Source organism: Panulirus ornatus, chromosome 3 (assembly GCF_036320965.1).
Source record: "Panulirus ornatus isolate Po-2019 chromosome 3, ASM3632096v1, whole genome shotgun sequence".
NCBI lineage: Eukaryota > Metazoa > Arthropoda > Malacostraca > Decapoda > Palinuridae > Panulirus > Panulirus ornatus.
In genome coordinates this window covers 35,540,975-35,554,944 of record NC_092226.1, presented here as the reverse complement: position 1 = coordinate 35,554,944, position 13,970 = coordinate 35,540,975, and the positions used below count along the sequence as shown (strand labels likewise).

Sequence of the window (13,970 nt, the reverse complement as noted above, 5' to 3'; positions counted from 1 at the left end):
TGTGTAGTGATGAGTCAGTGTGTCGTACTGAAGATGAATGTAATAAACATAATGTGTGTAGTGATGAGTCAGTGTGTCGTACTGAAGATGAGTGTAGTAAACATTTGTGTAGTGATGAGTCAGTGTGTCCGTACTGAAGATGAGTGTAGTAAACACACTGTAATGTGTGTAGTGATGAGTCAGTGTGTCGTACTGAAGATGAGTGTAGTAAACATAATGTGTATAGTGATGAGTCAGTGTGTCGTACTGAAGGTGAGTGTAGTAAACATAATGTGTGTAGTGATGAGTCAGTGTGTCGTACTGAAGATGAGTGTAATAAACATAATGTGTGTAGTGATGAGTCAGTGTGTCGTACTAAAGATGAGTGTAGTAAACATAATGTGTGTAGTGATGAGTCAGTGTGTCGTACTGAAGATGAGTGTAGTAAACATAATGTGTGTAGTGATGAGTCAGTGTGTTGTACTGAAGATGAGTGTAGTAACATAATATGTGTAGTGAAGACGGTATACTTGTGCTGACGATATGACTGCTGTGATGACAACCACACCTGTACTTGCTGACATTTGTAAATCAAACTAGTCACTATCATTTCCCCACCTTAATAGGTTGCCTTTCAGTTATGCATTCATAGACTGTTGTTTCACATGGATTCCTTACAAGGTATGTTCATTCTACATTTTTTTTTTTTTGGCAGTAGTTGGTAAGAGCAGGGCCGTCCAGAAACAATGGGTGCGGACCTGGGATCTCAACACCCAGGACAACTGGAAGGACTCACAACTTCCCTGTGGGGGCAAGGCTGCTCTGCTAACCCGCTACCCGCAGTATCCGGTAATGGCACCCACAGTAGCCACAATTTGACACACGAGCCATTAATACATACAGTATTTGATTTCTCTCAAAAAGTGACCGATTTGTAAAAGAAAAAAATTAGTGTAAGTAAATTTATATTTTATTTTGAACAAAATAGAGAATTAAAAAACATACTGAAAATGTCGCCTCAGATGCTGATGGCCAGGATTCCCCCCGTTTTTTTAAGGCAATTCAAACTTGTTTCTGGAACTACAATTTTTTTGAGAATTTTAATTTTTATCGAATGAGAAAATCTTTCCCTTAATCAGTTACCGTTTGTGATTGCTACAATAACCGTTAAGATCCAGAAGATTAAGAAGATACTTGACAATTATTTAAGACATTTATTTCCTGTTCTAAATCAACTACATCTTGCTGATAGCCGAGACTTGTAGGTCTGTTGTCCTGCGAAAAGTGAGGTTTCAATCACGCCATGGTATGAAAACTGCTCGTCTATATTTCACTACGGCAAAAACCATTTCATTTGGAAGCTATGATTTTTTTTAAACAAACTTGTAGCCAGTTTCAAAGAATCTATTATCCTTTAGTTTAATATTAATTATTAAATAACGGTACATTTCATATTGGTTAAACACACTTGTACAACCATCACTTAATATTCAACTAATTCATCACTGTACAACACATCATCACAAAGTACATGATGTATAAACCATAGTATTTCCTTTATAAAACTTCCTGTATTTCTGCCACTTTGACTGAAGATGTACCTTATGTGCTTATCCAGTATGTACAAATATGCCACCCACCATTGATCTTGTTCTTTTATTAGTTAACTCTTTACAGTTATGACATCCCAGTTCTGCATTTTCAATTATTGTATATATATATATATATATATATATATATATATGTCATTTGGGGCGCTGGTAACATTTCGGCTCCTGTTGGTGTAGCTGTGACATTCATGTCAGTCCACCTGATTTCAAAGTAGAAATAACATAAATGTTGAGGAATATGAGGAAGAATTAGAGGAAATGTTCCTGGTCTGTCAATTCAAAATATTTACCACGCATCGGATCGCTTTGGAGGGAATATGGCCAGTCGAGGAAAATCTGAAACACAAAAGTTGCGGCAGCAGATGGAGGATCAACTGGATCGATTAGTTGTCCAATTAGCTGATCTTGAGGAGTGCAAGGCAGAATTAGATCCAGAGGAGTATGAAGAAGTTCGTAAAGACACTGTTGAGCAGTTGAATGAATTTCAATCTTCGCTGTCTCGCATGACCAGTGGTGATATGACGCTGATTGATTCCTTTAGTGCCATGCAGCTGGCTATTCAGGCAGCTATATCTCAAGCTTTCAAAACACCAAAAGTTATTCAGATGTTTGCAAAGAAGCAGCCAGACCAGCTATGAGAAAAACTATCCCAGATTGAGAGAGACCATAAGATTAGCAAGCTTGGTCTTGATTCTTACACACAGCAAAAGGTTGAAATTTTGAGTGCTCTGCAGAAACTTGGTGAATCCTTAGCAGCACCAGAACAAAGTTTCCTTGATGTTCATGCGTCATCCCTTATGAAGAACTTTGATCAGGTCACAGATGAGACAGGTTCTAGTCAGAAGGTGTTGGAAATGGCTCGACAGGGAATTCACCAATGAGGGTACTTATGTGATGACAGTTATGGATGGAAGGAACCGTGCACTACACATTAATCAACAGGGCCTTTGTATATATATATATATATATATATATATATATATATATATGTATTATCCCTGGGGATAGGGGAGAAAGAATACTTCCCACGTATTCCCTGCGTGTCGTAGAAGGCGACTAAAAGGGAAGGGAGCGGGGGGCTGGAAATCCTCCCCTCTCGTTTTTCTTTTTTTTTTTTTTTCCAAAAGAAGGAAGAGAGAAGGGGGTCAGGTGAGGATATTCCCTCAAAGGGCCAGTCCTCTGTTCTTAACGCTACCTCGCTATCGCGGGAAATGGCGAATAGTATGAAAAAAAATATATATATATATATATATATATATATAGTGTGTGTGTGTGTGTGTGTATATATATATATATATATATATATATATATATATATATATATATTTTTTTTTTTTTTTTTTTTTTTTTTGCCGCTGTCTCCCGCGTTTGCGAGGTAGCGCAAGGAAACAGACGAAAGAAATGGCCCAACCCACCCCCATACACATGTATATACATATGTCCACACACGCAAATATACATACCTACACAGCTTTCCATGGTTTACCCCAGACGCTTCACATGCCCTGATTCAATCCACTGACAGCATGTCAACCCCGGTATACCACATCGCTCCAATTCACTCTATTCCTTGCCCTCCTTTCACCCTCCTGCATGTTCAGGCCCCGATCACACAAAATCTTTTTCACTCCATCTTTCCACCTCCAATTTGGTCTCCCTCTTCTCCTCGTTCCCTCCACCTCCGACACATATATCCTCTTGGTCAATCTTTCCTCACTCATTCTCTCCATGTGCCCAAACCATTTCAAAACACCCTCTTCTACTCTCTCAACCACGCTCTTTTTATTTCCACACATCTCTCTTACCCTTACGTTACTTACTCGATCAAACCACCTCACACCACACATTGTCCTCAAACATCTCATTTCCAGCACATCCATCCTCCTGCGCACAACTCTATCCATAGCCCACGCCTCGCTACCATACAACATTGTTGGAACCACTATTCCTTCAAACATACCCATTTTTGCTTTCCGAGATAATGTTCTCGACTTCCACACATTCTTCAAGGCTCCCAGAATTTTCGCCCCCTCCCCCACCCTATGATCCACTTCCGCTTCCGTGGTTCCATCCGCTGCCAGATCCACTCCCAGATATCTAAAACACTTCACTTCCTCCAGTTTTTCTCCATTCAAACTCACCTCCCAATTGACTTGACCCTCAACCCTACTGTACCTAATAACCTTGCTCTTATTCACATTTACTCTTAACTTTCTTCTTTCACACACTTTACCAAACTCAGTCACCAGCTTCTGCAGTTTCTCACATGAATCAGCCACCAGCGCTGTATCATCAGCGAACAGCAACTGACTCACTTCCCAAGCTCTCTCATCCCCAACAGACTTCATACTTGCCCCTCTTTCCAAAACTCTTGCATTCACCTCCCTAACAACCCCATCCATAAACAAATTAAACAACCATGGAGATATCACACACCCCTGCCGCAAACCTACATTCACTGAGAACCAATCACTTTCCTCTCTTCCTACACGTACACATGCCTTACATCCTCGATAAAAACTTTTCACTGCTTCTAACAGCTTGCCTCCCACACCATATATTCTTAATACCTTCCACAGAGCATCTCTATCAACTCTATCATATGCCTTCTCCAGATCCATAAATGCTACATACAAATCCATTTGCTTTTCTAAGTATTTCTCACATGGATTTTTCAAAGCAAACACCTGATCCACACATCCTCTACCACTTCTGAAACCACACTGCTCTTCCCCAATCTGATGCTCTGTACATGTCTTCACCCTCTCAATCAATACCCTCCCATATAATTTACCAGGAATACTCAACAAACTTATACCTCTGTAATTTGAGCACTCACTCTTATCCCCTTTGCCTTTGTACGATGGCACTATGCACTCATTCCGCGAATCCTCAGGCACCTCACCATGAGTCATACATACATTAAATAACCATACCAACCAGTCAACAATACAGTCACCCCCCTTTTTAATTAATTCCACTGCAATACCATCCAAACCCGCTGCCTTGCCGGCTTTCATCTTCCGCAAAGCTTTTACTACCTCTTCTCTGTTTACCAAATCATTTTCCCTAACCCTCTCACTTTGCACACCACCTCGACCAAAACACCCTATATCTGCCACTCTATCATCAAACACATTCAACAAACCTTCAAAATACTCACTCCATCTCCTTCTCACATCACCACTACTTGTTATCACCTCCCCATTTGCGCCCTTCACTGAAGTTCCCATTTGCTCCCTTGTCTTACGCACTTTATTTACCTCCTTCCAGAACGTCTTTTTATTCTCCCTAAAATTTAATGATACTCTCTCACCCCAACTCTCATTTGCCCTTTTTTTCACCTCTTGCACCTTTCTCTTGACCTCCTGTCTCTTTCTTTTATATGTCTCCCACTCAATTGCATTTTTTCCCTGCAAAAATCGTCCAAATGCCTCTCTCTTATCTATCACTAATACTCTTACTTCTTCATCCCACCACTCACTACCCTTTCTAATCAACCTACCTCCCACACTTCTCACGCCACAAGCATCTTTTGCGCAATCCATCACTGATTCCCTAAATACATCCCATTCCTCCCCCACTCCCCTTACTTCCATTGTTCTCACCTTTTTCCATTCTGTACTCAGTCTCTCCTGGTACTTCCTCACACAAGTCTCCTTCCCAAGCTCACTTACTCTCACCACCCTCTTCACCCCAACATTCACTCTTCTTTTCTGAAAAGCCATACAAATCTTCACCTTAGCCTCCACAAGATAATGATCAGACATCCCTCCAGTTGCACCTCTCAGCACATTAACATCCAAAAGTCTCTCTTTCGCACGCCTGTCAATTAACACGTAATCCAATAACGCTCTCTGGCCATCTCTCCTACTTACATAAGTATACTTATGTATATCTCGCTTTTTAAACCAGGTATTCCCAATCATCAGTCCTTTTTCAGCACATAAATCTACAAGCTCTTCACCATTTCCATTTACAACACTGAACACCCCATGTATACCAATTATTCCCTCAACTGCCACATTACTCACCTTTGCATTCAAATCACCCATCACTATAACCCGGTCTCGTGCATCAAAACCACTAACACACTCATTCAGCTGCTCCCAAAACACTTGCCTCTCATGATCTTTCTTCTCATGCCCAGGTGCATATGCACCAATAATCACCCATCTCTCTCCATCAACTTTCAGTTTTACCCATATTAATGGAGAATTTACTTTCTTACATTCTATCACATACTCCCACAACTCCTGTATCAGGAGTACTGCTACTCCTTCCCTTGCTCTTGTCCTCTCACTAACCCCTGACTTTACTCCCAAGACATTCCCAAACCACTCTTCCCCTTTACCTTGAGCTTCGTTTCACTCAGAGCCAAAACATCCAGGTTCCTTTCCTCAAACATACTACCTATCTCTCCTTTTTTCACATCTTGGTTACATCCACACACATTTAGGCACCCCAGTCTGAGCCTTTGAGGAGGATGAGCACTCCCCGCGTGACTCCTTCTTCTGTTTCCCATTTTTAGAAAGTTAAAAAAAAAAAAGAATACAAGTAAATGTTTATAGTTGTGTTACTGGAGTGATAGTTTTCATACATGGTGCTTTGACAAGAAAATAATGAAATTGGAAAAAATGTAGCTTAGACATTGAAGCTTATTGATACAGTGGTTGAATTGATGAGAACTACTATTGACGTTTGTGTAAATAAATTAAACATTTCCTTTTTCCATAGCCAGAGGTTGAACCATTATGTGACATTCATTTTTTCATTTCATTTCAAGCTAGAAGTTTCAGTTTTCTAAATTGTTTCTTACATTTTTCATGTGTATATATATGTATGTGTGTGTGGGTGTATATGTGCGTGTGTGTGTATGTGTGGGTATGTGTATATATATATGTATATTATCCCTGGGGATAGGGGTGAAAGAATACTTCCCACGCATTCCTCGCGTGTCGTAGAAAGCGACTAAAGGGGACGGGAGCGGGGGGCCAGAAATCCTCCCCTCCTTGTATATATATATATATATATATATATATATATATTGGAAAGGATCACAATTTTGCATGTGATCAACATATTCCTGAGTCCACAGGGAAAATGAAACACACTAAGATCCCAAGTGCACTTTCGTGTACTAATCACATCATCAAGGGAGACAAGAGGGAAATATAAGTCAGTTGATATACATAGAAGAGACGAAGCTAGGACGCCATTTGTGTATGTTTTGGACTATCACATGTTTACCAAATGGCTTCCTAGCTTCATCTCTTCATTGTATATCAACTTACTTATATTTCTCTCTTGTGTCTCCCCTGATAATATGATTATTACACGAAAGTGCACTTGGGAACTTATCGTGTTTCATTTTCCCCGTGGACTCATAGGAATATATATATATATATATATATATATATATATATATATATATATATATATATATATATATATATATATATATATATATATATATATATATATATATATATATATATATATCATACAGCGCTGGTGGCTGATTCATGTGAGAAACTGCAGAAGCTGGTGACTGAGTTTGGTAAAGTGTGTGAAAGAAGAAAGTTAAGAGTAAATGTGAATAAGAGCAAGGTTATTAGGTACAGTAGGGTTGAGGGTCAAGTCAATTGGGAGGTGAGTTTGAATGGAGAAAAACTGGAGGAAGTGAAGTGTTTTAGATATCTGGGAGTGGATCTGGCAGCGGATGGAACCATGGAAGCGGAAGTGGATCATAGGGTGGGGGAGGGGGCGAAAATTCTGGGAGCCTTGAAGAATGTGTGGAAGTCGAGAACATTATCTCGGAAAGCAAAAATGGGTATGTTTGAAGGAATAGTGGTTCCAACAATGTTGTATGGTTGCGAGGCGTGGGCTATGGATAGAGTTGTGCGCAGGAGGATGGATGTGCTGGAAATGAGATGTTTGAGGACAATGTGTGGTGTGAGGTGGTTTGATCGAGTAAGTAACGTAAGGGTAAGAGAGATGTGTGGAAATAAAAAGAGCGTGGTTGAGAGAGCAGAAGAGGGTGTTTTGAAATGGTTTGGGCACATGGAGAGAATGAGTGAGGAAAGATTGACCAAGAGGATATATGTGTCGGAGGTGGAGGGAACGAGGAGAAGTGGGAGACCAAATTGGAGGTGGAAAGATGGAGTGAAAAAGATTTTGTGTGATCGGGGCCTGAACATGCAGGAGGGTGAAAGGAGGGCAAGGAATAGAGTGAATTGGAGCGATGTGGTATACCGGGGTTGACGTGCTGTCAGTGGATTGAATCAAGGCATGTGAAGCGTCTGGGGTAAACCATGGAAAGCTGTGTAGGTATGTATATTTGCGTGTGTGGACGTATGTATATACATGTGTATGGGGGTGGGTTGGGCCATTTCTTTCGTCTGTTTCATTGCGCTACCTCGCAGACGCGGGAGACAGCGGCAAAAAAATATAAGTCAGTTGATATACATAGAAGAGACGAAGCTAGGACGCCATATATATATATATATATATATATATATATATATATATATATATATATATATATATATATATATATTTATATTTTTTTTATTATTATACTTTTTTTTTTTATACTAATCGCCATTTCCCGCATTAGCGAGGTAGCGTTAAGAACAGAGGATGAGGACTGGGCCTTTGAGGGAATATCCTCACCTGGCCCCTTTCTCTGTTTCTTCTTTTGGAAAATAAAAAAAAAAAAAATGAGGGGAGGATTTCCAGCCTCCCGCTCCCTTCCCTTTTAGTCGCCTTCTACGACACTCAGGGAATACGTGGGAAGTATTCTTTCTCCCCTATATATATATATATATACATATATATATACACATATACATATATATATATATATATCCCTGGGGATAGGGGAGAAAGAATACTTCCCCGCTTTCCTCACGTGTCATAGAAGGCGACTAAAGGAGACAGGAGCGGAGGGCTGAAAACCCTCTCTTCCTTGTATTTTAACTTTCTAAAAGGGGAAACAGAAGAAGGAGTCACACGGGGAGTGCTCATCCTCCTCGAAGGCTCAGATTGGGGTGTCTAAATGCGTGTGGATGTAACCAAGATGAGAAAAAAGGAGAGATAGGTAGTATGTTTGAGGAAAGGAACCTGGATGTTTTGGCTCTGAGTGATACGAAGGTCAAGGGTAAAGGGGAAGAGTGGTTTGGGAATGTCTTGGGAGTAAAGTCAGGGGTTAGTGAGAGGACAAGAGCAAGGGAAGGAGTAGCACTACTCCTGAAACAGGAGTGGTGAGAGTATATGATAGAGTGTAAGAAAGTAACTCTAGATTGATATGGGTAAAACTTTAAGTTGATGGAGAGAGATGGGTGATTATTGGTGCATATGCACCTGGGCATGAGACGAAAGATCGTGAGATGCAAGTGTTTTGGGAGCAGCTGAGTGTGTATGTAGTTTTGATGCACGAGACAGGGCTATAGTGATGGGTGATTTGAATGGAAAGGTGAGTAATGTGCTAGTTGTGGGAATAATTGGTATACATGGGGTGTTCAGTGTTATAAATGGAAATGGTGAAGAGCTTGTAGATTTATGTGGTGAAAAAGGACTGGTGATTGGGAATACCTGGGTTAAAAAGAGAGATATATGTATGTAAGTAGGAGAGATGGCCAGGGAGCATTATTGGATTGCGTGTTAATTGATAGGCGCTTGAAAGAGAGACTTTTGGGTGTTAATGTGCTGAGATGTGCAACTGGAGGGATGTCTGATCATTATCGTGTTGAGGCGAAGGTGAAGATTTGTAGAGGTTTTCAGAAAAGAAGAGAGAATGTTGGGGTGAAAAGAGTGATGAGAGTAAGTGAGCTTGGGAAGGAGTCTTGTGTGAGGAAGTACCAGGAGAGACTGAGTACAGAATGGAAAAAGGTGAGAACAAAGGAGGTAAGGGGAGTGGGGGAGGAGTGAGATGTATTTAGGGAAGCAGTAATGGCTTGCGCAAAAGATGCTCGTTGCATGAGAAGCGTGGGAGGTGGGCAGATTAGAAAGGGTAGTGAGTGGTGGGATGAAGAAGTAAGATTATTAGTGAAAGAGAAGAGAGAGGCATTTCGACAGTTTTTTCAGGGAAATAATGCAAATGAGTGGTAGATGTATAAAAGAAAGAGGTGCGAGGTCAAGAGAAAGGTGCAAGAGGTAAAAAAAAGGGCAAATGAGAGTTGGGGTGAGAAGCAACCTCGCAACACATGGAATAACAACCCCTTCCCCCCTCATGTGTGCGAGGTAGCGCTAGGAAAAGACAACAAAGGCCCCATTGGTTCACACTCAGTCTCTAGCAGTCATGTAATTATGCAACAAAGCCACAGCTCCCTTTCCACATCCAGGCCCCACAGAACTTTCCATGGTTTACCCTAGACGCTTCACATGCCCTGGTTCAATCCATTGACAGCATGTCGACCCTGGTATACCATGTTGTTCCAATTCACTCTATTCCTTGCACGCCTTTCACCCTCCTGCATGTTCAGGCCCCAATTACTCAAAATCTTTTTCACTCCATCTTTCCACCTCCAATTTGGTCTCCCACTTCTCGTTCCCTCCACCTCTGACACATATATCCTCTTGGTCAATCTTTCCTCACTCATTCTCTCCATGTGACCAAACCATTTCAAAACACCCTCTTCTGCTCTCTCAACCACACTCTTTTTATTTCCACACATCTCTCTTACCCTTACATTACTTACTCGATCAAACCACCTCACACCACATATTGTCCTCAAACATCTCATTTCCAGCACATCCACCCTCCTGCGCACAACTCTATCCATAGACCACACCTCGCAGCCATACTACATTGTTGGAACCACTATTCCTTGAAACATACCCATTTTTGCCTTCCGAGATAAAGTTCTTGACTTCCAAACATTCTTCAAGGCTCCCAGAATTTTCACCCCCTCCCCCACCCTATGATTCACTTCCGCTTCCATGGTTCCATCCGCTGCCAGATCCACTCCCAAATATCTAAAACACTTTACTTCCTCCAGTTTTTCTCCATTCAAACTTACCTCCCAATTTCCTTGACCCTCAACCCTACTGTACCTAATAACCTTACTCTTATTCACATTTACTCTTAACTTTCTTCTTTCACACACTTTACCAAACTCAGTCACCAGCTTCTGCAGTTTCTCATATGAATCAGCCATCAGCGCTGTATCATCAGCGAACTACAACTGACTCACTTCCCAAGCTCTCTCATCCACATCAGACTTGCCCCTATTTCCAAAACTCTTGCATTCACCTCCCTAACAATCCGATCCATAAATAAATTAAGCAACCATGGAGACATCACACACCCCTGCCACAAACCTACATTCACTGAGAACCAATCACTTTCCTCTCTTCCTAAACATACACATGCCTTACATCCTCGATAAAAACTTTTCACTGCTTCTAACAACTTGCCTCCCACACCATATATTCTTAATACCTTCCACAGAGCATCTCTATCAACTCTATCATATGCCTTCTCCAGATCCATAAATGCTACATACAAATCCATTTGCTTTTCTAAGTATTTCTCACATGCATTTTTCAAAGCAAACACCTGATCCACACATCCTCTTCCACTTCTGAAACACCACTGCTCATCCCCAATGTGATGCTCTTTACATGCCTTCACCCTCTCAATCAATACCCTCCCATATAATATACCAGGAATACTCAACAAACTTATACCTCTGTAATTTGAGCACTCACTCTTATCCCCTTTGCCTTTGCACAATGGCACTATGCACACATTCCACCAATCCTCAGGCACCTCACCATTAATCATTTTTTTTTTTTTTTTTTTATACTTTGTCGCCGTCTCCTGCGCTTGCGAGGTAGCGCAAGGAAACAGACGAAAGAAATGGCCCAACCCCCCCCCATACACATGTATATACATACGTCCACACACGCAAATATACATACCTACACAGCTTTCCATGGTTTACCCCAGACGCTTCACATGCCCTGCTTCAATCCACTGACAGCACGTCAACCCCGGTATACCACATCGCTCCAATTCACTCTATTCCTTGCCCTCCTTTCACCCTCCTGCATGTTCAGGCCCCGATCACACAAAATCTTTTTCACTCCATCTTTCCACCTCCAATTTGGTCTCCCTCTTCTCCTTGTTCCCTCCACCTCCGACACATATATCCTCTTGGTCAATCTTTCCTCACTCATCCTCTCCATGTGCCCAAACCACTTCAAAACACCCTCTTCTGCTCTCTCAACCACGCTCTTTTTATTTCCACACATCTCTCTTACCCTTACGTTACTCACTCGATCAAACCACCTCACACCACACATTGTCCTCAAACATCTCATTTCCAGCACATCCATCCTCCTGCGCACAACTCTATCCATAGCCCACGCCTCGCAACCATACAACATTGTTGGAACCACTATTCCTTCAAACATACCCATTTTTGCTCTCCGAGATAATGTTCTCGACTTCCACACATTCTTCAAGGCCCCCAGGATTTTCGCCCCCTCCCCCACCCTATGATCCACTTCCGCTTCCATGGTTCCATCTGCTGCCAGATCCACTCCCAGATATCTAAAACACTTCACTTCCTCCAGTTTTTCTCCATTCAAACTCACCTCCCAATTGACTTGACCCTCAACCCTTCTGTACCTAATAACCTTGCTCTTATTCACATTTACTCTTAACTTTCTTCTTCCACACACTTTTCCAAACTCAGTCACCAGCTTCTGCAGTTTCTCACATGAATCAGCCACCAGCGCTGTATCATCAGCGAACAACAACTGACTCACTTCCCAAGCTCTCTCATCCCCAACAGACTTCATACTTGCCCCTCTTTCCAAAACTCTTGCATTTACCTCCCTAACAACCCCATCCATAAACAAATTAAACAACCATGGAGACATCACACACCCCTGCCGCAAACCTACATTCACTGAGAACCAATCACTTTCCTCTCTTCCTACACGTACACATGCCTTACATCCTCGATAAAAACTTTTCACTGCTTCTAACAACTTTCCTCCCACACCATATATTCTTAATACCTTCCACAGAGCATCTCTATCAACTCTATCATATGCCTTCTCCAGATCCATAAATGCTACATACAAATCCATTTGCTTTTCTAAGTATTTCTCACATACATTCTTCAAAGCAAACACCTGATCCACACATCCTCTACCACTTCTGAAACCACACTGCTCTTCCCCAATCTGATGCTCTGTACAAGCCTTCACCCTCTCAATCAATACCCTCCCATATAATTTACCAGGAATACTCAACAAACGTATACCATTAATCATACATACATTAAATAACTTTACCAACCAGTCAACAATACAGTCACCCCCTTTTTTAATAAATTCCACTGCAATACCATCCAAACCTGCTGTCTTGCTGGCTTTCATCTTCCGCAAAGCTTTTACTACCTTTTCTCTGTTTACCAAATCATTTTCCCTAACCCTCTCACTTTGCACACCACCTCGACCAAAACACCCTATATCTGCCACTCTGTCATCAAACACATTCAACAAACCTTCAAAGCACTCACTCCATCTCCTTCTCACATCACCACTACTTGTTATCACCTCCCAATTAGCCCCCTTCACTGAAGTTCCCATTTGCTTCCTTGTCTTACACACTTTATTTACCTCCTTCCAAAACATCTTTTTATTCTCCCTAAAATTTAATGATACTCTCTCACCCCAACTCTCATTTGCCCTCTTTTTCACCTCTTGCACCTTTCTCTTGACCTCCTGCCTCTTTCTTTTATACATCTCCCACTCAATTGCATTTTTTCCCTGCAAAAATCGTCCAAATGCCTCTCTCTTCTCTTTCACTGATAATCTTACGTCTTCATCCCACCACTCACTACCCTTTCTAGTCAATCCACCTCCCACACTTCTCATGTCACAAGCATCTTTTGTGCAAGCCATCACTGCTTCCCTAAATACATCCTATTCCTCCCCCACTCCCCTTACCTCTTTTGTTCTCACCTTTTTCCATTCTGTACTCAGTCTCTCCTGGTACTTCCTCACACAAGTCTCCTTCCCAAGCTCACTTACTCTCACCACCCACTTCACCCCAACATTCTCTCTTCTTTTCTGAAAACCCCTACAAATCTTCACCTTCGCCTCCACAAGATAATGATCAGACATCCCTCCAGTTGCACCTCTCAGCACATTAACGTCCAAAAGTCTCTCTTTCGCATGCCTATCAATTAACATGTAATCCAATAACGCTCTCTGGCCATCTCTCCTTCTTACATATGTATACTTATGTATATCTCACTTTTTAAACCAGGTATTCCCAATCACCAGTCCTTTTTCACCACATAAATCTACAAGCTCTTCACCATTTCCATTTACAACACTGAACACCCCATGTATACC

The 13,970-nt window shown here is 41.5% G+C and overlaps 2 protein-coding genes across 6 annotated transcripts in view; both read left to right on the top strand.

The window, feature by feature from the left end:
- The window catches only part of LOC139762069 (uncharacterized), a 455,708-nt gene that overhangs the window by 69,536 nt on the left and 372,202 nt on the right, over positions 1-13,970 (top strand). For all 5 annotated transcript variants that reach the window (XR_011715680.1, XM_071686826.1, XM_071686827.1 and 2 more), the window contains one exon: positions 695-828. Coding sequence is in view for 4 of the 5 variants with exons in the window: in XM_071686826.1 (XP_071542927.1) it covers positions 695-828 (134 nt within the window). In the remaining variant the exon portion in view is untranslated. The remainder of the gene's footprint in view (positions 1-694; positions 829-13,970) is intronic.
- Positions 1,730-2,574, top strand: LOC139759799 (protein LZIC-like). Its single transcript, XM_071682272.1, has one exon. The coding sequence runs from the start codon at positions 1,907-1,909 to the stop codon at positions 2,225-2,227; it is 321 nt and encodes a 106-aa protein (XP_071538373.1). The 5' UTR covers positions 1,730-1,906; the 3' UTR covers positions 2,228-2,574.